Source organism: Peromyscus eremicus, chromosome 9 (genome assembly GCF_949786415.1).
Source record: "Peromyscus eremicus chromosome 9, PerEre_H2_v1, whole genome shotgun sequence".
NCBI lineage: Eukaryota > Metazoa > Chordata > Mammalia > Rodentia > Cricetidae > Peromyscus > Peromyscus eremicus.
The window spans coordinates 3,238,036-3,265,281 of record NC_081425.1 but is presented as its reverse complement, the minus strand read 5'-3'; the positions used below and the strand labels follow the sequence as shown (position 1 = coordinate 3,265,281).

The 27,246-nt window shown below is 45.4% G+C and overlaps 1 protein-coding gene across 6 annotated transcripts in view; it reads right to left on the bottom strand.

Moving 5' to 3' along the window:
• Nucleotides 1–239: 239 nt before the first annotated feature.
• Nucleotides 240–27,246, bottom strand: part of Dock9 (dedicator of cytokinesis 9) — a 264,437-nt gene continuing 237,430 nt past the window's right edge. For all 6 annotated transcript variants that reach the window (XM_059273181.1, XM_059273185.1, XM_059273183.1 and 3 more), the window contains 8 exons: nt 19,940–20,062; nt 18,867–18,980; nt 17,290–17,436; nt 13,357–13,567; nt 8,419–8,609; nt 4,553–4,653; nt 3,884–4,022; nt 240–1,388 (listed from right to left, as the gene is read on the bottom strand). In XM_059273181.1, coding sequence (XP_059129164.1) covers nt 1,266–1,388; nt 3,884–4,022; nt 4,553–4,653; nt 8,419–8,609; nt 13,357–13,567; nt 17,290–17,436; nt 18,867–18,980; nt 19,940–20,062 — 1,149 coding nt within the window. In that variant the 3' untranslated portion in view covers nt 240–1,265. The remainder of the gene's footprint in view (nt 1,389–3,883; nt 4,023–4,552; nt 4,654–8,418; nt 8,610–13,356; nt 13,568–17,289; nt 17,437–18,866; nt 18,981–19,939; nt 20,063–27,246) is intronic.

The following is a 27,246-nucleotide window of genomic DNA, read 5'->3' as shown; positions in this document are numbered from 1 at the left end:
ATTTCCATACACTCAACCACAGCTTCAACAACTACCAACACTCCATTCACCTTATTGTGTCCATCCACTCTCTTTTTTTATTTTAGAGAAAATTTTGATGTTATTTTTTTACCCCTAAGCACCCTTCCCTTTTTTAGGATTACCAAACAACAAATATCCAGTGTTTATTACCAGAAAATCAGCAATGTTATTTTTAATACAGTTGGGGTACAGGATATTTAATTACAGCAGGGCAGTGATTCCAGTTAAATTAAAATCCTTTATTTTTCCAAATATAAAATTACTGAATTAAAGTCTTCAAAGAAAATATAACATGGTGAAAATTTTAAATTATCCCAACTCACCACAGGATTCAGGGTTTACCAATCACATACTCCACCATTTTGGCAAAAGGATGAAAATTCTTTCAACAGTTTATAAACCTAATATATAGCAAAGACTGTATACATCTCCATATTGCACTTCTTATGTACAAGAATAAAACACGTAAAGTCCAATGTGTTTGCATATACCGAGAACAGCACAAAGCTCACAAAGAACAACATGGAAGTGGATGTATTAAAAACGTAGAAATGTGACAGGCATGTGAACACAGCGAGGAGGCTGCATTAACAAACTGTATGTACACTGGGTTTCAGGTTTTAGCGTAGTGTTTGTTAGTACAGGCCTTTGGTTCTACGCGGCTCGACTAGGCTTAGGCTCACATACAGCTTCTTAAGCTCTCATGTTTTCAACACAAGGCATGAATATAAAGGCTCTATGTCTCCTCGTTCACAAGTACAAAAGTTACAATAGTCAATTCCCTTCAGTCATCAAAAACTAGACACAAAAATAGTTCTTGTACTCAACCTGAATGTGCCACAGGAAAAAAATATTTTCAAGATTTTTTCCAGCTTAGTTCCCAGCCTCAGTTTCAGTGCTTGTTGCGTCTGCTAAAAAAGTCCTACGACAGTTTCCTTTTTCCTTTACGTCATTTAATACTATGCTGTAAAAAGAATAAAACTGAACTACAGCTTAAGAGTGTCCACCACATACTCCTGTTAAGACATGAGGAAAACTAAATATTGCCAGTGAGATTTAAAAAATATGTGCACCTTCCCCCAACTCCTATAAATCTGCTACTAAATACCACAGTCCAGGCTCCCTCTCGATCCGGTTCCCCATGGCTTCCTCCTGTGCTGGGCCACACCAGTGATCAGCTCTGGAAGTCACCCTGAGTTTGCGCATGACAGAGCATGTCCCTACACGTGGTTCATGAGGTAAAATCACACAACCGAGGAAGAGCTGGTCAACCCTTGAACCACTGTGCTCGTGGGAGTCCCACTGATGGCGTTGAAGATGTGCAGGGAGTTTGGTAGGACGCTTGTCTTCTCCTCCAGGGGGCAAATCTTGAGGCACAGAAAGACAAGATAATCAAAGTGCAATGCTCCGGCAGCCAGCCACTCAGCGCTGAGGTGGCACACACTGCTCACATCCAGCTGCCGTTCTGCAGGATGGTGCGCACAGCCAGGCCTGGTCTTTGCCAGCTTGCATAGATGGTTTTAGCTTATCTAATAAATGGCCACCTTTCAGATTGGGATTGTAAGGAGAATGTCAGAAAGAATGTGCTTTGTTTCCTTTACAAGTTAAGGAATAGGAGCCTTTAGACTCGCCAGATCTTAGGTAACTTGTGGTCTACCTTCCAATTCCATTCAGACATGAACTAGTTTTGACCCTTGGAAAAAAAACCTCTGTAAGTGAATTTGGATTATCTGCGTTTCTTTCCTGTCTCCTTTTCTCAGGTCTTACAGACTTAAGTGCCTCTTCATGGCAAATAAGAACAGAAGAGGATCTGGGTGTAGGATTTCTCTCTAGCTTCGTGGAGGCTCAGAAGACCCATGCAGAGTATCCTCTGGAGCACCAAAGCCACCATGCCAGGTCACAGTTCTTCCTACGCATGGGCTCAAAAGGGTTTAATCTTCACAGATGCTGAGACAATGGGAAAATTAAGGGCAGTACATAGCAAGCCACTGCAGTTACTATGTGCTCAATCTAGGAGCTTAATCGACTCAGCCCACAATTCTCTCTACTTCTGTCCTTCCTGGTCCTGAATGTTGGCGCCCATCCACCAGGGATCTGGAGGTTCCAAGGAAAAGATCACAAGTTTTCTCCAAAAGTTTGTTCCCATGAGCCCCCTCTCCTTTGTGCTTAATTATTCACACATTAATAATTTAATTGTTTCACTCCCCCCCCCCCACTTTTAAAAATGTTCGGAAGAGAATTGCTTTCCACTGTACATGCACTATCCAAAGTCCACAGCTGCCCAAACTCGGTCAGAACCTATGTGACTCAATTTATGCCAGACAGCTTATCAGAAAAATAAAATTAAAAAATGGTATTACCATCCCATCTGAGCATGTGCAGCATGGAGGAGGGAAAAACAACAACAAGGACATTAAAGCTCAAATGATCAAGTCAGCTCTCCACAGTATAGACCGCACAGCCCTAACTAATACTTCTGCCACACAACCCCACACCCAGGGCTCAGGAGACACTGCAGAAGAGGGGCTGGAAATATTGTAAGCGCCAGAGGATGAGGGCTGGAAATATTGTAAGCGCCAGAAGATGAGGGTTTCTGCTGCAGGATGGCGTCTTCTGTGTATGAGAGGGAAGCTGCACCCATATCTCAACAATGTGGCTGCCTAAGCAAGACCTGAGGAATGATACCACCAACCGACATTCTGATGTGGATGGGGGTGGGTGGGGTCGGGGTGGGTGGGGGAGGTCTACAAGATCCTACTCTTAGATGGAGAGCTATAGGCAGTTAATTGCTGCTGAGAAATAGAGACTCCACCTTCTCTAGGGATGAGCCGATAGGTTATCCAATCCCAAGCAGTCAGCCCTAAACACACACACAAGCAACGCCAAATGGACTCTGCAGGTTGGATTTACAAATTTATATGTATGTATTTAACAATAATAATTAAAGAGTAAGAGACCATGAATTTGGGAAAGTGTGTGTGTGTGTGTGTAAGAGAGAGAGAGAGAGAGAGAGAGAGAGAGACAGACAGACAGACAGACAGACAGACAGAAACAGACAGAGAGACAGAGACAGAGAGACAGAGAGAAACAGAGAGAGAGAGAGATTGAGATTTGGGGGAAAGGTATAACTATAGTAGTCATGTATGAAATTCTCAAAAAATAGAAATTTCCAGTTATCATATGATAAGGTAGGTGACAAGGTGTCCAAGCTCCCATCCTGCAAGACTAGAGACAATAACACAGGAGACAGACAGGGTGAGATCCAGGAGCTAATGTGATGGGAACAGTGACGTGGATTAATGTGCATATTGCCCTTGGACATTTGCTTGACATCCTGGCTGGATGTGTCTGTCGTGACACATGCAGGGACCACATGGAGAATTCACATGGGAAGGACAGACAACTCAAGAGATTCGGGAAGACAAGGATCATGGAGGAAGGAGCCATGTGTGATCTCCTGGGGTGCCCAGGACAGCTGGAACAATGCAACTTAAAAAAAAAAAAATGATAGAAGACTTCTAACGCAACAGATAATAACACCAGGCTGGTCAGCCCTGTTCTATCGGGGAAAGTTGAAAGCATGGATGTGGTTTCTCTGCCTTCCTCGTTGCAGGCAGCGCAAAGTTTAGGAGACATGGAGAAGAATGCTGCCCTCTCTGACAGTGTTAGATGACATATGACGGGTACTCATCGCTTGTTTCTCGGAATGATCTGGGGTTCGTGTAGCAGGGGTATGGTATGTTACATTTTTCTTTAGGAATTATAATTCCAGCATACTGGGAGGCTTAACTTACTATTAGGAGTATTTCAGACCCCAACACATGCATCCCTCACCAGGTGCCCAAGCCAGCTTGGCACTGACCTGCTCACGCATGATGTCAGAGAGCTCCTTGGCCATTTCCCTGTAGTTGGCCTTCATCTCTTCCTGGTACTCCAACTGGTCTTCTTTAATCAGACGTTCATTTACTGCCAGGGCTTGACCACAAGCCTCCACAAATTGCCTGAATGAGGTGAGAGAGGATAAGGTCATGTAGAAGGCAGACATTGGTCCGGCTAGAAGTACCCTCCCGAACCAGAGCAGCGCTATGGTTTCGTTCTGTAGCACCCTTAAATGTCCATTGTTAAGTGTGGTTCCCCAAGACAGTGCTATTGGTGGGTGATGGAGTTCTTGGAGGTGATACCCAGGGGGAAGTCTTTAGGCTGTTAGTGACATGCCTATGAAGGGAGTCGTGGGACTCAAGACCCTGCCTCATTCTCCTTGGCTTCCTAGTTACTATGGTGTCTTTACTGCCCACCCCTCACCACAGGCCCCAAACAACATCCAACACTGTGAGCCCAAGCCAACCTTTTCTGTTTATAAGTGAATCATCTCAGCTGTGTTATAGTAACAGAAAGCTGACCATCACAGAGAGATGAATGAGTTCCGTGGGAAAGCTGAGCACCACAGAGGGATGAATGGTTTCTGTGGGAAAGCTGAGCACCACAGAGGGATGAGTGGTTCCTGTGAAGAGAAACTTTCAGTGTACTCTACCTGAAAACTTCCTTTAGCAGCTTCACCTTGTTGTCAGGGTATCTCTTCGTGTTGGTGTCATCGAGGAAGGCCCGGGCATATGCTAGTGGACCAGCGTTGACCTGGGGAAAGGACAAAGGCTTGATTAGAAGAAAAATGACCACGACCATTTCCTTCTGTCAGCTGCCACACACTCTGAGTGCTGTTTAACTGAGTCACTCATGATCCCCGACTTCCAGTACATAAAGGCCAAGAAAAAAATCATAACTGAGTTACATCATGTACACTGCTTGATACCATCACGTACGCCATCCTTCATTTTATGTGAGAAGGAACCAGTGGAGGGAATGTAGAGACTTGCTCAGGTTTGAGCAACCAACATGCAAAATACCAGAGCCCAGGTCTCCAAACCCACATCAAAGTTCTTTCACACAGGATTTTAGACACTGGAATTTGTGCTACATTGTACTGAACAAGTCAACCTGGTGAATTCAGTGAGAATTGAAAACATACAGAAGTGTTCTTGTATGAGTGTGTGTGTGTGTGTGTGTGTGTGTGTGTGTGTGTGTACCAGAGGTCAGCATCAGAGCTCTATCCCTCTCTACATTCTTCTTCTTCTTCTTCTTCTTCTTCTTCTTCTTCTTCTTATTATTATTATTATTATTATTATTATTATTATTATTATTATTATTACTATTACTACTACTACTACTACTACTACTACTACTACTACTACTACTATTACTTTGAGGCAGATTCTCTCACTAACCCTGTAGCCCATTGATTAGGCTAGGTCTCCTAGACAGTGAGACAGGGGCCTTCTTGTCTCTGCCTCCTCAGAGCTGGGATTACAGGTGTGGGTCTGGCTATCTGACCTCAGCTTGTACAGCAAGCACTTTCCCGATGAGTCACCTTCCTGGCTCCTACAGCCATTGAAACTAAAATGAAACATCATCATCAGATTGTACGGGCAGCCATCGGCCAACGGTCTTGCTGACTTAGCTGAGCTGTGCTGGAAACCAAAGATTAGGAACATTCTGCAGTGCGGTGAGTGACCCAGGATACTGCCAATACTCCAACAGCCAACTAGAGTTCTCTGTACGATACCACACAACATAGGAACGAGGAGAGAGAGGCTAGATCCTGGGACATGGGCTTAGGGAGCAAGTGGGGAGAGCAGTCAGTGTGAAGCTCTGACCCTTCATGTGTGGGACTGTAGCAGTCCCAGAACTGGGCCAGGTGATTTCACGGCGGCTATGGGGAGAGAGGGGCAGGGAAGCCAGTGTCAGCGTGGGGCCTCAGCGATGCACAGCTGGCTTTCCCGTGGTGACCGAATGTGGTGGCCTCTGCATTAGGCTGTGTGAGAACGAAGCTAATGTGAAGACAGAACAGAGACTGTCTGATATGTAACAGGACAGACACAAAGACAGCTGCTGATACTATGTGGACATACTACAGGAAGATGGTGAGAAGCCATGGCCCCAGGAGCCTCTGGGGCACACAGCTACTGGAACACCCAAAGGAAGTGAGAGCTAACTTCCTTTGGCCTCGACTCTGTTATCCAGGTGGGCACCAGCAGGAACATCAGGTCCTCATTTGATCATGGGGTCCACTGCTGTGTAAGATGGTTGGCCTTTTTTATACAGACTCGAAGGTCACTGTCAAACAGCACCGAAGGCTTTACCCTTCAGACATTCAACCTGTCAGGCCCCACCCTTCACTGGCCTTTTCAGGAGGGTCCCCGTTCCCAGGCCAAGTTATTGAGTAACATTTTTAGCTACAGAAAACGTGACCTCTGGCCCTGCTGTCCGGTCATGTTGCTGGAATGCTGATATTCCCTTTCTAAACTACTTTGGCATTTCTACTTTTTAGGACATGAGGGAGCTGATTATAAATATTTAAAAACACTTCTGTGGTCAATGACACTTGGTAAAATATTTGCTCAAAACTCATGATTCTTTACATGTGCATCTGATGAAACAGACAAAAACTGATTTCAGAAAATAGTCACGGACACAGAACTTACACAGTAGAACTTCTGTATAGGCTTTGTAGACACACTGCACTTGGACCAGAAAACAACAAACAGACAAGTGTTTGAATTCTGTAAGTACATATAAAGCTGGTCACTGCCGGGAGCTGACTTAAAATCTGCCTGTTACCTAGCTAACTATTTGAGATAACTAAAAAAAAAAAAAAAAAAAAAGAACATTCATCTCAAGTATAGAGCTTTATAAATCTTCACAAACAACGTATGCATTAACTAGTATCTAGATCGAAGATGATCTCCCAATAAATAGCACACAACACTTAGAAGGGGGGGGAAACGTAATTTTTTTTTGAGACAGGGTCTCAGGTAGCCCAAAGCAGCTTTAAACTTGTTATGAAACTAAGGATAACTTTGAATTTCTGATCCTCCTGCCTTGGCCTTCAGAGTGCTGGATTATTAGGCATGGCCTTGCATGGCCAGTTTATGCAGCAAGGGATCAAGTCCAGGGCTCCTTGCGTGCTAGGTAGATCCTATAGCCCTTTTCCTTGTTTTTATTCTTTTGAGACAGGGTCTTACCATGTAGTACAGGCTGGCCTCAAAGTCACAGCAGGGACCCTGCAAGTGTCTGAGCCTCAGCCACTTGTGCTGGCATTAGAGGCATGTCCCACCAAATCCTGCTGGGGAAAAAGTATCTGCACCCCTCTCCTCTGCCAAATACAGAACAGGTCCAGCTGGATGGCGAGTCTGAGTGTGAATATTGGACAGTGGAGGAATCTTACAGAGGACCAGATTTCTTTCTTTCAGCTGAGACATTAAGACCTGTGCTAGGTATGAAGCCCAGGCTTGCCTGGCACTGGCTACGTAGCCCAGGTTAGCCTTAGCTGATTTACCGCCTCAGCCTCTCAAGTGCTGAGATTACAGGGGTCACCACAAGTGCTATGTAAAGAATAACAAAACCCCACAAAACAAAACTTCCCTGTCAAAATCCCAACAATATGATTGCCTAAAACAAGACCTGAAAAATGACACACTGACAGTCAGCACTAATGGGGAAGTCTCCCAAGGCCCCACCCCTAGATGAAGAGCTGCAGACACCCGATGACTGCTGAGAAAGGAAGAATCAGTCTTTTCCAGGGACAAGACCCTGACAGGCTATCCAATCTCAACATGTCAGGCCTAAACACACGTACACACGGGCAACACTAAATGGACTCAGCAGCCTGTGCATGTGCGTGAGTGTGTGCGTGAGTGTGCGTGCGTGCGTGTGTGTGTGTGTGTGTGTGTGTGTGTGTGTGTGTGTAATAATTTAGACATTAGAGATCATGAATTTGAGGAAGAATGAGGGGGCACGGGAAGGGCTGGAGGGGGAGATGATGTAAATACAGTACTCATATATGAAATTCTCAAAAATAAATGACTTTTAAAACATGTTACCAGTAATAACTCGATTGGGTTGCCCTAAAATAAAGACCTTTTTTTGTTAACAACAACAACAACAAAAAAAAAAATGGAGAAAGTGAAACTTGAGGTACTTTTTCAGACACAATTTTCATGGGAAGTAGAAACCAACAGTTTTACAGGAAAGCCTACGACTAACGTCTTTCTTGGGCTTGAGGAGAGTTCTGTCAATCAGGGACCCAACATTCTCCAAGTCACTGGAAAGTCAGTGTGCTGTGACGAGAGAGCTGTCTCTAGCAGACAGCTCGGTGAAGCCACCCTCCTGCAGGCAGGATTGGGGGCAGTTAAGCCTACCGCTCCCTCTGATAATGGAAGACAAGACACCCCGGACACAGGGAACTAGGCTCACCAGGCAGGTAAAGCAAGCCGTGCTCGGGTGAAGGGAGTGCAGCTTACAAGCTGAGGGGACCCCTCTGCCCACAGGGTTTCTTCAGCTCACCTGGACGCTCACACTGCCCTGGAGCTTGAGCTGCAGTTTAATCATGTCCACGTCAGCCGAGGCGCACAGCTGGCGGAGCTCGGCCACCTTCTTGCTCATTTCGTCAATGGCCACCTCGATGGGGTTCAGGTCAGTGTGGTGCTGGTACATGACAGGGATCCGCTTCTTCACATAGGGGAAGCAGTGGATCGCTGCAGAGGAACGGGGCTGGGTTACTCCACAGTCTGAATGGTCTTTCCTATGCTGAGGGAAAGTCATTACCATGCCTACTGTACAGCTAAGATAAGAAACCCAGAACTTGCCGATGTCACATGCTAACTCTCTTTGGAGCTGGGACACTCTCTTCCTTTTTAATACTGAATGCTTAAGATTTTATTTATTTCAATTTTATATGCATGAATGCTTTGCTTTCATGTATATCTGTTCAGTGGTGTGTGTGTGTGTGTGTGTGTGTGTGTGTGTGTGTGTGTGTGTGTGTGTGTGTTGCCCACGGAGGCCAGAAGAAGGCATTAGATCCTCTGAAATTGGAGTTACAGGTATTGTGAGCTACCATGTGGGTGCTGGGAACCAAACTCAGGTCCTCTGCAAGAGCAGCCAGTGCTCTTAACCACTGAGCCATCTCTCCAGTCCTTAATGATGTGTGTAAGGACAGGTCATATTATAAGGTAAACAGAGCTGGTTCCTTCCTATCTCTTTAACAGGTAAAGTGTGTCTTTGAAAAAAAGCTCTTTCATTACTCTTTGCTTACTTTTTTTTAATCTATAAGTGTCCTAACCCTCCTTGCAAGTTCTGAGATTCAAATGAGTAGGTTCTAGACGGCTTCTAAAACACAAAAAAAGACTAAACAGTTTTGAGATATTATACAGCAGTTCAAATCCCCCCCCCCCCAAAAAAAAAATAGTGCCATAGTATATCTCTGAGAACTTTTCTCCGGAGAACAACTTTGAGTCACATGACAAATTTGTCTAAACCTAAGATATCAATGAAAAACAAACAAAAGCATCCCAAGCAAAGCATTTCACAAACCTGAAATCCACAAATGACAGAATTACTGTGCCAGTGGTCAAGGTGTTCTGAAACTACCAGTGGTAAGAAATACGAAAATATTTACTATTTCTCACATTTTCCACTAAAAGACAATACCTGACCCTCTCAACACCAAACAGCAGGACAATGGGCAATGAAAAAAAACTGTGGGGCTGGAGAGACGGCTCCGTGATAAGAGCACTTGTTGACCATGCAAGTGACCCAAGCTCCAGTTCCCAGCACCTACACGGCAGCTCACAACCACCTGTAATTTCAGTTCCAGGGGATCTGGCACCCTCTTCTGACCTCCCTAGACACCAGGCATGCACATGGTGCACATGTACACAAGCAGGCAAAGTATTCATATATATAGAACAAAATAAATAAATCTAAAAAAATTTTTGTGTAAATATTAGGCTCTAGTTCAAGAGTTTAGCATTTCTATCTTCTTGCAGGAATGCCAGTGCTGTGGGATGGTCTTTCTGTGTGCTGTGAATATGCGCTGCTACCATTGGTTAATAAAGAAGCTGCTTTGGCCTATGGCAAGACAGGTTATAGCCAGGTGGAAAATCCAAGCAAAGATACAGAGAGAAGGACGGTGGAGCCAGGGAGATGCCAGTAGACTGGAGATGCCACAGCCATGTGGCAATACATAGATTAACAGAAATGGGCTAATTTAAGATGAAAGAGCTAGCTAGCAAGAAGCCTGAGCCATAGACCAAACACTTTGCAATGAATATTAAGCCTCTGACTGGTTATTCGGGTACAGGCAGGCAGGAAAGATTTATCCGGCTACACCCCTGTAATATTTTCATTTGCTACACATGACTTTCAAAGTTTATTTTTTAATTGTGTGTGTGAGTGAAAGTGCCTGTACCACGGCATGTATGGAACTCTGTGCACATATGGAGGGTACAACTCTTGAGAGTCAGTTCTCTCCTGCCACCTTGTGGGATGCAGGGGTCTAACTCAGGCCACCAAGCCTGCACACAAACACTTCTCACGGAACTATCTTCCAGGCCCTTATTTGATTTTTGTTTTTGTGTGACAGGCTCTCACCACCTAGCCCTGGCCTGGCTGTCCTAGAACTCACAACGTAGCCGAGGCTGTCCTTTGCCTCATGAGTGCCGGGATCAAAGGCGTATTCCACCATGGCTGGCCCCCTTATTTTATTTTTTAACTAGCAAAAGATGACAGAAGTTAAGTTTGAGATCTCTAGTAAATGACTAGGGACAGTTTAATCAGATGGGGCCATCAGCGACTGGACAAAGCAGGAAACAGGTGTTCCCCATGGTCACATTCTATTTTCAGAATTTTTTGGTTAGTCTGGGGATCCTATCTGGAGTTCCTTTTGTGTCCTTGTGGACGCAGCAGCTTTTGAGCAGCGACAGCAGGGCTGCTCAGTCCTCTGCACAGAGGCTGCTTTAACTAAGAACTGAGCGTTGCCACATTCTGCAGGGAAGGGGTGTTCTGACCACAGCTACCCTTGTATTTGACTGGTGCGCCACACAAAGGAATTCCACTCTCAGCTGTAAGGAAAATGCATCACAACTCATGGAGTGTCCCAGCATCTGGGACAGTCACGGTGAGGTGGCACTACTACTTCAGAGAGAAAGCCAACTCCAAGGGTGGTGTGTGAGGTGTCCATGACTCACACTGGTCATACTCAGGGTTAAGTCCTGACCAACTATCGCTTCTTAGATGGGAACTAGACTTCACAGGCAGGCACAGCGGTACTACTCAGAGAAAGCTCCAGGTCTGTGCCAGGCCCCACAGGTGGCAGTGCCCTGGTATTCTTGCTAGTTTCACCCATCTTCTCTGCCTCAGACAACCCAGCTGCAGCCACACCAGGCCAGACACAGACATTCTGGCCACCCCTCATCTCCTTCATGTCTTGACTCAAACATCACATTCTCAATGAGCCTTACCTCATCCTCCCTCTCCCCCAAGGCCCACATTCCCAACCTCCTTGGCATCTATCAGCTTGTGTGGCATGCTCTAACACCCATGCTGACTGTTGTCTTCTCTTGCTGAGATGTGAGTGGCACAAGGCCACAGACCTCATTTTGGGGAACATGCCTCACTAAAGCTTGCATTACTGTCCCAAGGACTACATGAGAGAACAAAGTGGCCCCAGAAGGTGGAAAATCAGGTATGCACTGGAACAAGCCACATGTAGTAATTATACATGGCCCAGTGCCCTGACGTGTGGCCCTTCAGGAAGACAGAACGCATGTATCAACTGTACGGAAGGGTGAACAGAAGGTGGGCAGCAGATGTCTCCAATCTGAGTGGAGTGGGGGGTGAGAGCTGGGGGATCTGGGAACAGTAACTGGGAGGAAAGGAAAGGCAGGTCCAGAAACTTCCACCCAGGAAGCTGGGGGCGGGGCAGCTGTGTGGTTTTCTCAGATGGTTCGATCACAGAAGCAGGGAAGGCCAGGGCTCCTCTACCCCTTGCAAGGCCGAAGGTCAGGTTTGCAGTGATAGTGCAGGGAGCAGGAGCTGCCAGCTGGAGGGAAAACTCCAGCTCAACGGCTCTGAAAGCGCGGTGTTTCTTTAAGGTCGCCGTGCACTTACACACTTTCAGTGGCTTACTCTGTCTGGTTCCGATCCCTCCCACACTTCCCGGTCTCTCACGGCAAGCCGTGCACCTGGTTTTGGTGTGCTCTGTCACACTGTGGTCCCTTCTGCTCATCATCAAGCCTAAGGTAAAGAGTCCAGTGGCAGGTGAGACCCAGCCACCCCCCTGTTTACACTTTACAGGATTTCTCACAAGGAGACGAAGGCACAGGGAGGTTTGTCCATCTCCCCACGTTCACACAGGGAACGTGGTGGCCGGGTCTGCAGGAGCCCCAGGCCAGGCACGTGTTTCCTCAGCCCTAAAGGTGTGGTGAGTGGCTGTTCTCAGAACCACCAGGGCCTGTGTCTGCTGTGCAGCCAGTTACTCTTTGTCCTCTGATTTGGTGATAGAGAGCTAAGCCCACATTCTTTATCTAATCTAAAACGGTTCGGTAACAAATGTGAACTGTAACCCGGAAGAATATGTGCCCAGGGAGAACACCTTGTTATGAATCCAATCAGTACACCATCTCAACAAAGATTCACGATAAAAATAAACACCCAGCTCAGCAGTGAGCTCTGAGTGTGCGCCCGAATCTCCCGGAGTGCTTGCTGGGCACAGGGCTTGGGGTCCTCCCTAGTTTCTTATTCAGCAGATTTCAGGGGTGTGGGCTGGGTAGAGCCTGGGAATCTGCAGCTCAAATTCCCAGGGGTGGCTGACCTTGGTGGCTCCAGAAAGAACTCTGATAGATGCTGATTTAGGAACTCCACAGTGAGGTTGTTATCAGTGTGGAGATTAGACTGAAACTGGTAACCACGAGAAGATCTGTCATCTAGAAACAGTTTTCCTCCTTGGTAAGAATCCGCCACTCAGGTGTGCACTAGAAAAACCACTAGTTGGGTAAGAGAGAGGGAGCTCACGGTGGTGGGGGCAATGTGGATCATGTATTCCACATTTTCCTAAAGGAGGAGTGGGGGAATTTATACACGTACGCTTTTGTGTTCTACAACCCTTATCTCATTTCTCTCACAGAAACTATTAAAAAAATCCGCTGTATTATGCTGTCTTGAGTTTACTTTTAATTTCATTTTTACTTGGTGTGCGTGCATGTGTATGTGTGTGTACGTGTGTCTGTGGGTGAGTGTATGAGCATGTCTGTGCCTGAGGAGGCCAGAAGAGGGTGTCAGACCCTGCAGAAGGGGTTACAGCCAACTGTCGGTGGCCTGCTGTGGGTGCTGGGAACTGGGCCTTAGGGAAGAGCAGTAAGCACTCTTAACTGCTCAGCCATTTCTCTGGCCCCATACCCTGGGCTTGCTTATTATTTTTTAGGATTTATTTATTTTTATGTGTACCTGTCAGGATGGTCAGCCTCTTGCACTGCTCCTCCACGCCGCCCTGCCGCTTTCCCGTCTGGGTGAAAGGCATCTCAAACATGAAGCGTCGGATATTGTGACATCTCTCAAACTCCGTTTTCCTCTCTTGTAACTCCTTCTCATCAAAGAACGGGGTCACGTGGGTCACCTGGATGTAAGCAAACTTGGAATCCAGGTCCTTCGGGTTAACCTTGAAACCAATAAGCAACAACGAAGTCAGGAACTCTCTGTGGGGGCTCTTCCCAGTCTGAGACAAATTTTCTAAACTTTTAATTAGAAAACATAGAGAAAAAGTTAAGAAGGTTGGAAAAAATAGTAAAAGAACACCTACATACCTACCGCCAAGATCATCACCGCTACCATATTGCTGTATTTATTTCAAGAAGATATGTATACACATATATGTAAATATGCACACACAAATGTGTGGAGACAGTTTTTAAATTGTTTTTTCAGGTTACCATACACAACAGTCATGGGTTTCCAAAACATCTTCACCCATGTGTCAATATACCTTTCTATCAGACTTTTATAAATACACACCCATACATGTATACACACATCACCACATGCACATTTCTTTTTTTTTTTTTTTTTTTTTTTTTTTTTTTTTTTTTTTTTTGGTTTTTCGAGACAGGGTTTCTCTGTGTAGCTTTGCATCTTTCCTGGAACTCACTTGGTAGCCCAGGCCGGCCTCGAACTCACAGAGATCCGCCTGGCTCTGCCTCCCGAGTGCTGGGATTAAAGGCATGCGCCACCACCGCCCGGCCCCACATGCACATTTCTAAGTAAACAGTATATATCATGACACACCACCTAGTTTTTCCTAAAAATGAGAACATTTTCCTCTATAAACACAATGCACTATGGTAATTAATAACAGTTCTATTCAAGACATCTAATTCCCTCAAAAATATCCAGACTGACAGAGTCTAACAACCATCACACTTCATATTTAAGTGTCTGTTTGTCTGTCCCTCACTCCCTCTCTCCTTCCTTCTAGCCCTCCTCTCCTTCCGGAAGAGTTTCATGTAGCCCAGTATGGCTTTGAACCCATGATCCTCCTGTGTCTGCTTTGTAAGTGACAGGATTGTAGAGGAAATACCCCACCACCAACCTTGTCTCTTTGCTCTTGATTAATCTAGAATTCCTCATTACGTCTTTTCCATGACACTGAGTTCTTTGAGAAAACTTGCTCGGGTCCACCCCCTTCCTGCCTTAGTCTGGATTTTTCCATTTTAATTTTTTTGTTTGTTTTAAAACTACTTTTGTGTACGTGGCTAGAAAAGAAGTTTATTTTGAGAATAAGGATCCAATGTCAGGCCCTAAAATATTATTAATCAGTCGTCAGATCAAACGAGATGCCAACAGATGAATTCATTTAATACAAGTGCAGATTAACCTAATTTACAATTAAGCCCTAAGTTTCCTTTCTGCTTAACCCAGCACATGAATGCTTTTGCAACCAAACTGTGAACTGGTGGTCCTCTGGTGTCTGACACGGGATGAAAAATTAAACAGTCATGTTCCACGGGGAGACAAAGCTGATTTACATTGGCGAGGCAAATCAATTTTGCACATTCTAATTGTATTTAATGTAGAGCAATAAAATGACCACAGAAGAAATGGCTTGCAGAGTGCTTGGGGCAAGCAAAGATGGGTTCATGGTTCTGCAGAGGCGCTTAAAAAAGGTAGAAAAGGTTAATGCCTAGTATAGAAGGTAAAAAACAAAACAAAACAAACAAACAAAAACCCCCAAATCCACAGAACTTTCCCAGATTTGGAAAAAGCCACTTGGACAATCATAACTGTACTTCTTAGGCATTTGTTTGCACGTGTGTGTGTGTCTGCAGGGGCACATGTGCCATGGCGCATACATGTAGAGGTCGGGAAACAACTCCCAGGAGTTGGGTCTCTCCAGCCACCTTGTAGAACCCGGGAATTGAACTCTTGGGCCTGTGGGGAAGCTCCTCCACCTACTGAGCCTCTCGCTGGCCTGACAATCATATAATTGCATTTGAATCAGTTAAAGCCGACTTTCTCTGGCAAAACCAATTCAAAGGCAGTAAGGACGGTGCTGCCTGCCTGGTCCTGGGTGTACCTCCCTAGCCTTCATGTTCGGACAGGCAGCAGGAACAGGACACTGATCCAGGAGGAGGTTCTCTAACTCAGTGGCTCCATGGGGCCACACTGGAAGCCCGGAGGAGAGGCTGAATGTGGAAGCTGCTTCTGCATATACAGGGCTGTTCCCAGAAGAAGCCCATCTGGGCAAGCAGCTTGATCTGTTTGGAAGGTGGGTATTCACGTTTCTTGGAAAACACACTGCTTCCTTCCCCTTAGGTAACTTGCTTAAAGGACACCAAGTATTAAACCTCAGGAGGAGACAGGAGCAGGTGAGGTTTCAGTGAGGGTCTGAAGACTGGCTGGTGGAGGTGTGTCCCTGGTCTTGGTGGTGTGCTAACCCAGGACTCCACAGGTGAGGTAACAGAAATCAGCACATCCCAAAGAAGCCACAGAGGACCAACTTGGGATCCTAGGTTTGAGAGGAGGACAGCAGAGCACGTGGTCCCAAGTCCTGTGGCTGCCAACCGAGTTCCCTTCTCTGGTCCTTTCGCTACAACAGAGGATCAACCTCCAGAGAAACTGGCCTGGAAACATCCCATCGTCTACTAGTGCAGCCCAAGCAGGGTCAGCCTACAGAGGGGTGAGGGGACCGGGAGGCTGCAGACACAGGAGGGAATGTCCTCTGCCTCGGCCAGGGCCCAGCGGAAGTCAGCTGGGCCCTGCTGCTTCCCCGTCCTTTGATCGCTTCTTGGTCATCTGAGCACGAGAATGGAGGGAATGAGGACTCTCAGGGAGCAGATGTTAGACTCCGGGCACTTCCGCAGAGGACTCAGGAATAAAAAGGGTTACAGACTTCTTCAAACTGGCGTCCTGAGAAAGAAGCAGGGCTTTTCACTGCTGGGGAGATGAAGCACACATTGTATTTTGTTTCTCTATTTGTTTGTGTTTGTTTTATCGAGGCAGGTGTTCTCTGTGTGTAGTCCAGGCTGTCCTGGACCTCACTCTGTAGACCAGGCTGGCCTCGAACTCACAGAGATCTGCCTGCCTCTGCCTCCCGAGTGCTGGGATTGTTTTTGTTTTTTAAAGATAGGGAGGGTCTGGTTATGTAGATCGGCTGGCCTTGAACCCATCCTTCCTGTCTAAGCCTCCCCACTGCTGAGAGTCCAGGCGGCTATCACATCTGTCACATCTGGCAGCAGAGCCCCTACTCCACCCTTTAGTTAAAACCAGAGCATCTTTAAAATGTGAAGAACAAGTGACACTTTGAAAAGTGGGGGGACACCCAGCTTCCCGAACATCTTCTGAACAGGGTGGGATACACAGACACTCAGGACAGCTGTGTAGGCTTGGAAGGGTCCTAATGAGAATCAAGAGGAGGGCCAGTCTAAAGAAAGCAGGTCTCACTCCTCAGTGATGTCTGAGCTTCAGCCACCAGGGGCGCAGTGAGGGTCAGAACCCTGGAGCCACGCGGGCAGAATTCGTAAGTCAATTATGCGGTAAAAGAGGACACTTTTGTTTCCGGGTTTTTGTTTTGTTTTGTTTTGTTTTTGAGACAAGGTCTCACTACTTAGCTTAGGCTGGTGTGTAAGTTGCGATCCTCCTGCCTCAGACTCCAGAGTTCTGGGAATACAGCCATGTGCCCCCATCCCAGCTAACTGAAAATACTTCACCAACACAATGAAGAGTTCCGCAATTGTAAGCACGTCACAAAAAGCACAGAAGGCAGTTACAAGGGGAAGAAAATGCGCCTGTCCCCCCTTCGCTTTTCACATTTGTGAGTACACACTCTATATAGCCAATCACACAAAATTTAAAATTGCTAGGACACTTATTAGACAGTAGTCATACCTTGCCAGAATCCTGTATCATTTTGACATTTTCAGAACCAAATTTATCTGAGTAAAGCTTAAGGAGTCTCTGAGAAATTTCCGACAGAGGCGTGAGTTTTGGTTCTTTGTAGATGTACTCCTTCCCGTCTTCATCTTCAAAGAAACCCTACGAGCAACAGCACAATTAGAGGTGTCCTGCATGTGCCCAAGGGTGACTATAACTGTGAAAACAGGAACAACCACCAAAAGCAATGGGAAAAAAATGATTCCAAAATAAACCCCACTGAAATAGGCCATTCAAATAGGAAGGAAAGGGTTCTAATGTGGAGTCAAGGTGCAAAGACAGAGGAAAACACAAAAGTACAAATTTATGCAAGTCATTAAGTGTGTGAAATGAAAGAGCTGGGGTCCGAGACACACTCTCTCCGTGAAGTGTAATGGGAGTCAAGCCTGTTTCACATTCCCAGGAGGTAGGGCACATGGAGACATGACCAGCATGACGAGCCAGTCATACGTCAGGTCTGGAGTAGGTCAAGAAACAAGGACAAAGTTTGAGCGAATTCGGCTGTGCCTTACTGCTGAGAAAAACACTGAAGGTTCATGGCACAGCATTAGGAAATGCTTCCATGAAAACCAGCCGAGACTGGCGTAGCACCAATCACATGTGCCCACAGGCTTAAAATTGTATGGGAAGTGAAAAAGGTTGAACATTAAAATGTCCAGATTGGGGGTTAATATTGGAAATTAATGTTCAAAAAGTTTCTTATCTAAAGTAAGAGGAGATAAAATGGTATAAAAAACAATATATGTGGGGAAAAAAAACAGGCTAACATGAGACAAACAAATGAGAGATCCACATCAAACTGGGAGCTTAGAGGCAGTCACTTTACTAACGTTACTTGCTTTAGAAGCATTTACTGGAATTACCTCCACATCTGTTTCACTGTCTGTAAACTGGTATTGCTATAAAGTTATAAAAGACAATAACAGAATAAATTGAAGGTTATAAAGCACTCAGAGAAAAATCACACACCCTAAATAAATGGATGATAATCTATTCCATTTAATAATGTTAGAGCCTGAAGGTTAAAACTTGTTTAAATAACCCCCCGCTGACAGGGTTGCCCAAGTATTACAATGATAACTATACTTGCTCAGATAGTATCTAAAAGACTGAGACACACAGACACAAAGGAGGTCTTAATTTTGATTTAAAACATGCAATATAGATGTGTAAGGGAACTGATGATTTCTGTAAATGGAATAAAATGTTAATTTTCCTTTTGGAGTTTGAAATGACTAGACAGTATACATACAAGACTTGAAACTTGAAAATCACATGGAAGAATGAGAGATGACACTAAGAATGCCTTACGGAGGAAGAACTTACCGCTGCCTTAAGAAAGTAATAAAGGAAAGACAGGAAGAAAGAAAAAAAAAAGTAGAGAGTTTACTACAGAGGAAGGTAAGAACCATACTACATATGACAAATTCATCACAACAGCATTTACAGAATGGAAAATCCCCAAGGCATCACTTTAATAGAAGGAAGATAAAAGGACTCAGAACAGCCTACAGAGTGGCCTGGAGGCTCACCTGTCCGAAGAAGGCCACCCGGAAGTAGGTCCCCAGGAGCCTGCGGCCGGAGTGCATGACCTCCGTCACCTTGCTGTAGGCTCGGTGCAGTGTGTCATACAGGTGGGCGAGCCTCTGGAAAGCAGAAGACAACATATGTCTTCCTATTTGCAAGTAGCAGAATAAAATTTAAAACAATAAATGTGATGATGTACCTGCAAATATCTTAACTTTGAGTAGAAAAAAAGTCACTGTATATTTGTGTGTGTGAAGAGGCAGGAGGTGTGCATGTGTGTGCATGCATGCACAAGCCAGAAGACAAGCTTAGGTGGCGTTATTCTGGCCTTGTCTACCTTTTGTTTTTAAAGACAGGGTCTCTCATTGGCTCAGAACTCATCAAGCAGGCTATGCTGGGTGGCCAGTTACCCCTAGGCATTCACTTGTCTGTCTCTCCAGCCCTGGGATTCTAAGCATGTGTCACCACACCTGGCTTTTTTATGTATGTCCTGGGTATTGAATTCAGGTCCTAGGGCTTTTAAGGCAAGCACTTTACGGACTGGCCTATATTGCTCCAGTCCCAAGAATATATTTGACTGTGTAACTCACAGTGACGATTTCCGGACTGCAGCCTTTTCTATCTAAAACAGGTGCTATGAGCACCCATTGTAGGTCTATTTCCAAACTGACATGAGATGGTGGAGAAAATCCTCTGATGTCAGGCAGGCTCTGCTCTTCAGACTGCATTTGATTGGCTGGGGCAATGGCCAACTTTGGAACCCTGGAAGGTGGAAGGGCCACTGCTCCCCCATGCAGGAGAAGCAAGGAAGAGTTTTGAGGAAAGAGCTCCTGGAAATCATACAACGCTGTTTAGGGAACTCTTTCGAAGTTCAGCGGTGGGACGGGACCCTTGCAGTTCAAAACAGGGGAGTGTCTGCATAGACGGGGCCTGGGATGGGTACATCTGATAATCTGTAGATGGTGACCTTTGATGTAATGTGGGGAATCAGAGACCACCAGGCATCACTGGGCCAAGGCCTGCTGGCTTTCTCTGCATGAGGTCTGGGGCATGTCAAACAGAAGAGATAGTGAGATACCTCGAAATCCCGCCGCTTCTCATAGATGGGGATGATAAGCTTATAGATGTCAGCGATCAGCTCGTAGCGCTCGGCCTTCCAAAGTCCATCTGCACACTGCTCCAGCAGCTCCATCAGTACATCCTGATCAAAGAGGAAGGGCGGAGCCGGGAGAGATTATGAAGACTCTGTCATCGCATCCCTCGGGGAATGTGCAGCCCAAAGACTGCTTGCAGTGGAATTTATAAGACACAATTCTTGAGCACTAACTCCATGACTGTGACAATTCCCTGCCAAGTTCTGTAAGGGGCTGTTTCCCCCCAAATCATGTTTACATGCAAAAACTAAAAAGGTACAATAGCCGGGCCGAGAGACGGCCCAGCAGTTAAGAGAACTGACTGCTCTTGCAAAGGACCCTGGTTTGGTTCTCAGCTCTCACAACTGTCTGTAACTCCAGCTCCAGGGATTCTGATACCTTCTTGTGGGCACTGCATACATGTGATACACATATATACACATAGACAAAACACTCATACACATACAAAATTTTTTTAAAAGTATAGAAAATTGAAAATGGTAGACTCCCACAAGCTCTGAGCTCTTGTTTATTAGCTCTCCTTTTAGAAGCAGAACTTAGAAATTTCTTTCCTTTCTGATGAACAAACACTGACAATGTGGAGACATGGAGCATGACTTCAACTCCAACTAAACGTCTTGAAGTTCTCCAGGGATGGTGTGTGGTGGGACCCTTTCCTCCTCCTCTTGGCAATTTCTTCCTATAGAAGTTTGCAGTCCTCTGCTTTGGGCAGAGCTCTTGGACTTGGGAAGAAACACTGTCTACGGCTTATTTATACTAATCATGAACCTTTTTTGAGCCATAGCTGCTGGTTCATCATGGTGCCATGATGGGTCAAGTTTAAGGTTCGCAGCTTGGAATGCTGGGATGGGAATGGCAGGTAGAAGAGAGGCAGCATGGAGCTGATTGGGGCTAGCATTCATCTCACGGCCGTGGAAAGGACCCAAGAGTCCAGCCAATGGTCTGAATTACGATAGCTTTGTAGGCTTGGATTTAATAAGGAGAACATAATTGTCTCATCTCTAACACTAGAACTGGAAGGCAGCCTCTGTCTTTTTTTTTATATTGTTATTGTTTGGAGAGAACTCACGTATCCCAGGCTGGGCTCACCTGGTTTATATGGTGTGGAGGATTGAACACAGGGTTTTACACAGCCAGGCAAGCACTCTACCAACGGAGCCACAGGCCCAACCCACATGCTCCCCACGAAACCTCAGTTTTTTTATTAGTTCTTCTAGAATTTCATGTTTTCCATTTTTAGGCTAATGTTCATCACAGGTCCAACGCCCACCGTTTATAGAGCCAAAGAAAATATCATTTTAAACCAATCAGCCTGTCAGACAATACTGTCTAATTAAGCCTATTTAACTCACGTTATATTTATGACACATATATCATAAATTTGTCATTTGTATGACTGAACTCTGCACCAGTGCTTATAAAAAGGTATGACAGTCGTCCCAGGCTTTATCATAGCTCCCATTAAAGCCAGATGTACACAGTAACCACCATAACAGCTGCAAAGAACCCGGATGTCTATCTTGCTTTCATTTCTAGTCTTTTCTAGTGGACAGTCCAGTACACTAAACACGCTAACTATTTCTTCATGTTCCTCTGCTTATTAAAAAGCCAAAAGAGAAAGCATAAAAATACAGCTTGTATAATTTCATAGTCACACAGGCACGCGCTCATGCCGTTGTAAAATAAACAGAATGAGTCTCAGTTCTCACCCTCTTTGGTATTTGGGCAGGTCAGTAAGAACTGATCCCCACCCTGCCCCCATGCTGTGCAACCTGGAAATTGTGTGTGTTAATTCAGTTAAATCAGCTTCTCACAGTTGAGTCATTACTGTCTACTTTGTATTAATTTTGCTTAAAAAAATCTTATTTCTACCAGGGTACATGCTATTCCACGGTACCTGACACACACAGTGAGAAAGCGGTTCTGAGAACCAGGTTTGCATTTTTCTCAGTGAGTTAGCAAAACTGGGTGTCAGTGACCCTCCTTGGTGTGGAGAGGCTTTGATGAGCTCCATCAAAGCCTTGTGTTCCTCAAAACTCTCAGGCCACCTGGACAAATGGCCAACTGAGGTGCCCACTAACATATCAAAGTGGACACTGGCCCCCAGGTTCTCCCTGAACCCCTCAGCCTCTACCTGTTACATGGCCCTCTTTGCTGTGCCCTGCCTTCCACCCCAAACTTCTCTAGCCCAAGGGCTGCATTGCCCTTCCCCCAGCTGCCACCACACAGTCCAGCCATTTTGGCTATGCCAGTCTCTTGGCCCAGGCTGCCCCTCTTGGTCAGAAGCTCCTCTCCCCTCCCTCCCTCCTCACATGGCTCAAGGTCATGTCCACTCCGGACTCTCCTAGATGTCCCTGCCTCTGACTATGCTCTCCCTTTTATCAACAACAAACTTCCTCCTCCACCATAACTGGGAGCGGTCATGTTCTTTCCTTTCTCTTTCTTTCTTTTTTTACGCACTCACCACCAGTGGTATTTCCCACGCACTTGCATCCCAGTGCTACCACGGAACCACAGAGGCGGCTGAAGGAGTTCAAGGAAGCCCGGCTTCTCAAGAAGATGGCAATGTTGTAGTCAAGGATTTTGATGATGTAATGGTCAACAACATGAAACTTTATTTTCAAACTATTCTACAGCGCAATCATTTGGTCCCTTGTATTCTAACTTCCAGGTTTATCACAAATGTAAATTTTTTTTATGTGGAAAAGAACAGTTCATTTTTCTAGTTGCCACGGTCGCACCATGAACAGATATCTAATAATGACACCGTATTTACTGTGGATCAGTTACACAAACAGGAGATAACTTTAATTCTACGCCTTAGCAATTATAGCATAATAAAAATCTGAAGTAAATTATTTGTTTGTTTATGTCAGGTCCAAAGGAAACTCCAATTCCCCAAAGTCCAAAAGGCAGTCCATAGATCCAGAAATGGGTTCAACCTGGACTGAGGATGTCTGGCAGTTAGATAAATGCCAGCATTCCTCAGGAACTGGTGAAGCCAATCCACCTCTACCAAAAGGAGTCATTTCCTTTACCTCTGGCAGCAGGTACAGATGGCAGCCTGCATCACAAGTAGCTGTTACACATTTCGGAGTCCACACTAGCATCCTAGCCTGTCTCCCCTCCCCAGGCTTTCCTCCTTCCAGATACTCACTTCCTCTCTGGATAACGGCAGGAAAGGTCTTCCCTCTGCCCACGGCTACTCTCACTACACTCCCTCTAAGTAAATCTCCAGCTGTGCTCACTCCCACTCACTCCCACTCTCTCACTCTCCAGCCCTGGCCATGTCCAGTCTACTTCTTTCTCTCTCTGCTCTGGACTTCTCCAGATGCCTCTGGCTGTCCTCTCTCCATAAAACCTTTGCACATTGTGGAGTGGTCATGTTGGCAGGTCCTTTACTGCACCTTCTGGAATACAGTTTTGAGACAGGAACTCATATAGTCCCAGTGTTGTGGAATATTAGTTTAAGATGTGTTACATTTATGCTGTGGAACATTTGTTTAATGATGCAAAGATGTGTTGCATTCTTTTATGTTGCATTGTTTAACTCTGTGAAGCTGTGTTACTTTGCTTGTCTAAAACACCTGATTGGTCTAATAAAGAGCTGAACAGCCAGTAGCGAGGCAGGAGAAGGAAGAGGCAGGGCTGGTAGGCAGAGAACTAGGAGGAGAAATCTAGGGAAGAGGAAAGAGGAAGAAAAGGAGGAGAGGAGGGCACCAGGGGCCAGCCACTCAGCCACCCAGCCACCCAGCCACCCAGCCATCCAGCCACCCAGCCACCCAGCCATCCAGCCATCCAGCCACCCAGCCACCCAGCCACCCAGCCACCCAGCCACCCAGCCACCCAGCCACTCAGCCACCCAGCCACCCAGCCAGCCATGGAGTAAGAAGGAAAGAAAGACATATAGAATAAAGAAAGGTAAAAGCCCAGATGCAAAATGTAGTTAAAGATAGATGAGATAATTTAAGTTAGAAAAGCTGGCTAGAAACAAGCCAAGGTAAGCCAGACATTCATAAGCAAGAATAAGTCTCCCTGTACTTATTTGGGAGCTGGGTGGTGGGCCCCCAAAGAGTAAAAAAAAAAACAAAACAAAACCCAACTACACCCCAGTTTGTCTTGAATTCAGTACCTTCCTGTGTCTTCCTCCCAAGTGCTGGGATTGCAGATATACTCCACGATATTAAGAATCTAGAGTGATTTTAATGTGATATTATTACAAAAAAGTTGAAAATTTTCTCAAGGAGTTAAAAAAGTTGGAACTGGTTTTAAAAGTTTCCATTCAGCCATTTTCATCCCCAGACATTTTAGTCAAACACCTACTGTGTACAAGAAGCATGCTTGCTTGACACCACGGTTGTAAAACCAAATCTACTCAAGCCAGGTCTTTGTAATTTGTAAAAACTGCTCAGCTGTGCTATTCCGAAGGCTTGGTCCCCAGGTGGGGGGAATTTCAGGAGTTGGGGCATTGAAGGAGGAAGCGGGTCGCTAGGTAGAAGCTATATTGGTAAATTGTCACGAGCTGTTTGTACTAGTTAAAAGCAGACCCTGGGAGCGAGATGGGCTCACTTGTCTCAGGCGCAAGCATGTCTATTTCTTGTGTCCTCCAAAACTGTCCTAGGGCAGGCTGGTCCCCCGCAACAAGGAGACATGGGAACAGCAAACAGCTAAGGGTGTTAAAAATCTTACACCCGTGAGGACAGCTGGGAGCTAAACCATTTCCGATAGAGTGGTACAAGAATACTGGTGGGAAAGAAGCTCTGCCCGGCCTGGAAGGCTCTCGGCCAGGGATCCGCAGGACGGTCTCAGTGGGGCATCCTTGGCCGTTTCTGCTGGATGCTGCAGTTACTACTCTTGCTGGCTCCCCCACTTGCTATTCCAGTTGTTGGATGTTGTAAGTGCCAGAGTTGATAACGTGTTGTTATCTATGGGCTCTTCCGATCTGATCTATCTGCTACCTACTACTTGCTATTTGTATTTATACTATTTGTCCTTTTATACTCCTGTTTGCCACAGAAAGGCACTCATCAAAACCCAAAGCATGGATACCACAGGTCACTCTCTAAGAAACATTACAGGTGTTTCTTTAAGGCCTTTCGAGGCTGTCTTGACCCTGGTCCTTTCATTACCAACTGCCATTAGGTGAACATTCTGTACCACCACACCCTTCTGTCATGATTCTTTGGCTTCACTTTGACTCCGAAACAATGGAGCCACTAGACCAAGCCAAAGCCTCTGAAACGATTACTAAATCTTCCCCCCTTTTGAATGGTTTCCTCTCGGGTACTGGCCATAGAGACAATAAAAGTAACACAGGTGGCTTGTTAGGCTGTGTGGCACAAATGAAATCTGCTTTGGAGAGGGGCCCGTGGGGGAATACACAGCATTCTCAGAGCAACCGGAACTAATGTACTGGATACACAGAACCACCAACTGGTAGAGATGTGACACAGAACAGCACTTCCTGCTCTGTGTAGGAGAGGGACCCGTAAAGAGTTTATGCAAAGTGGTAGCAAGCACTTCAATAAAGAACTCACAGGAAGTCAAGAATTCAGAGAGGAGTGACATCCATTCAAAATGAGGGGAAGGGAAGATATGGTAGACATACCCCAGAGTCATCTGGGAAGGAAAAACTGAGAAAGTGCCTCCACCAGACCGGCCTGTAGGCAAGCTTGTGTGGCATTTTCTTGATTAACGATTAATGTGGGAAGGCCCAGCACACTGTAAGTGGTGCGACCCCCAGGCAGGTGGTCCTGAAGTACATAAGGAAGCAGGATGAGCAAGCCAGGCCAGCAGCACTCCTGCAGGCCTCTGCTCCAGCTCCTGCTCTGACTTCCTTCAGTGGAGGACCATTACCTGGAAGCATAAGATCAAACAAACCCTTTTCTCCCCAGGCTGCCTTTGGTCACAGTGTTTTATCACAGTAATAAAAACCTAAAAGACACATGGTATATGATGAGCTGGCACTTAGCCTGATGGGCTGGAGCATCTGCACCAGGGTGTCCAGATGGGAAGGGGAAGTGGGTTGGATTAAACACACACTTGCTGTGGCATACTCAAAGCTTTCTGCATAAAAATGAAATTAGTAATTCAATGAAGATAGTTTCTAAAAAATATATATCTTTTAAAATGATTTATATGTGTCTGCTTGTCTGTATGTGTACCATGTACACGTAGGGCCTGAGGAGGCTAAAAGCAGCAAACACTTTTAACCACTGAGCCATCTCTCCAGTCCCGTGTAGATAAATGTATAAGCCATGAAAACACAGACATATATTAACTACGACAACAGACACAAAAGAGCTATGTGAGGAAGGTCACGGTTGACTTTAAAATGATGCTGCCTATCCACGTAAGGTACATTTCAAATAACCCTAGATTTTGCCACTTCATAAATACATGTTAAGGAGAGTGGTGCATATTCTTCTGTGTCAAGTGTTCCTAAGCAGAAAGTTAAGATTTAAATACGATTTTACTCTGGCTTAGTCAACCTAGAAACAGGAAGAGGTTTAAAAATACAGCCTGAATGCAAGTAGTATATGTTGATACATGATACGTATGCATATATAGTAGGGTAGAGATAAGTTCATAGGGAAATATCTGTTATATTTGGCACCAAAAAAAGATGAGAGTTCAACCAGGGAGATTCCCCAGAATGACTAGGAATGGCAAAGATTGACAAAACAAATAGAGATTAGTAGATGATACGAAATACCATTACTAAAACACATAGACCATCATCACAAATTAGGGAAGAACATGTCAGGCACTTTTATATTTTACTGAACATTGTTTTGTCTCCTTTTCTTGGTGAGGAGGCATTCAAGATCTATAATTAATCAACCCAAATTCATTTCTTACCATAAAGAAATGATAATATATGCTATGGAAGTATAATTAGTATAGGTTTTCTCAATAACAAATTAAAAGCAAACAAAACAAACCTTGAAACTGGAGAGACGGCTCAGTGCTTAAGAGCTCTGGCTGCTCTTCCAGAGGACCAGGGCTCTCTGGTTTCTGCCCCGGGGTATCCGATAGGCGTGCACGCGGGACACAGACATACATGCAGGCGAGACACCATATACATAACAATAAATACTTAAAACCCTAACCTTTTCCTCATGGCATCAAATGTGGATTACTGGACAACAGGGCGTCTGTGGTAAACTATTTAGACTAACGTGAATCTAGACAATTGCAACTGCTTCATGAAGTGAGAAGCTTCAGAATA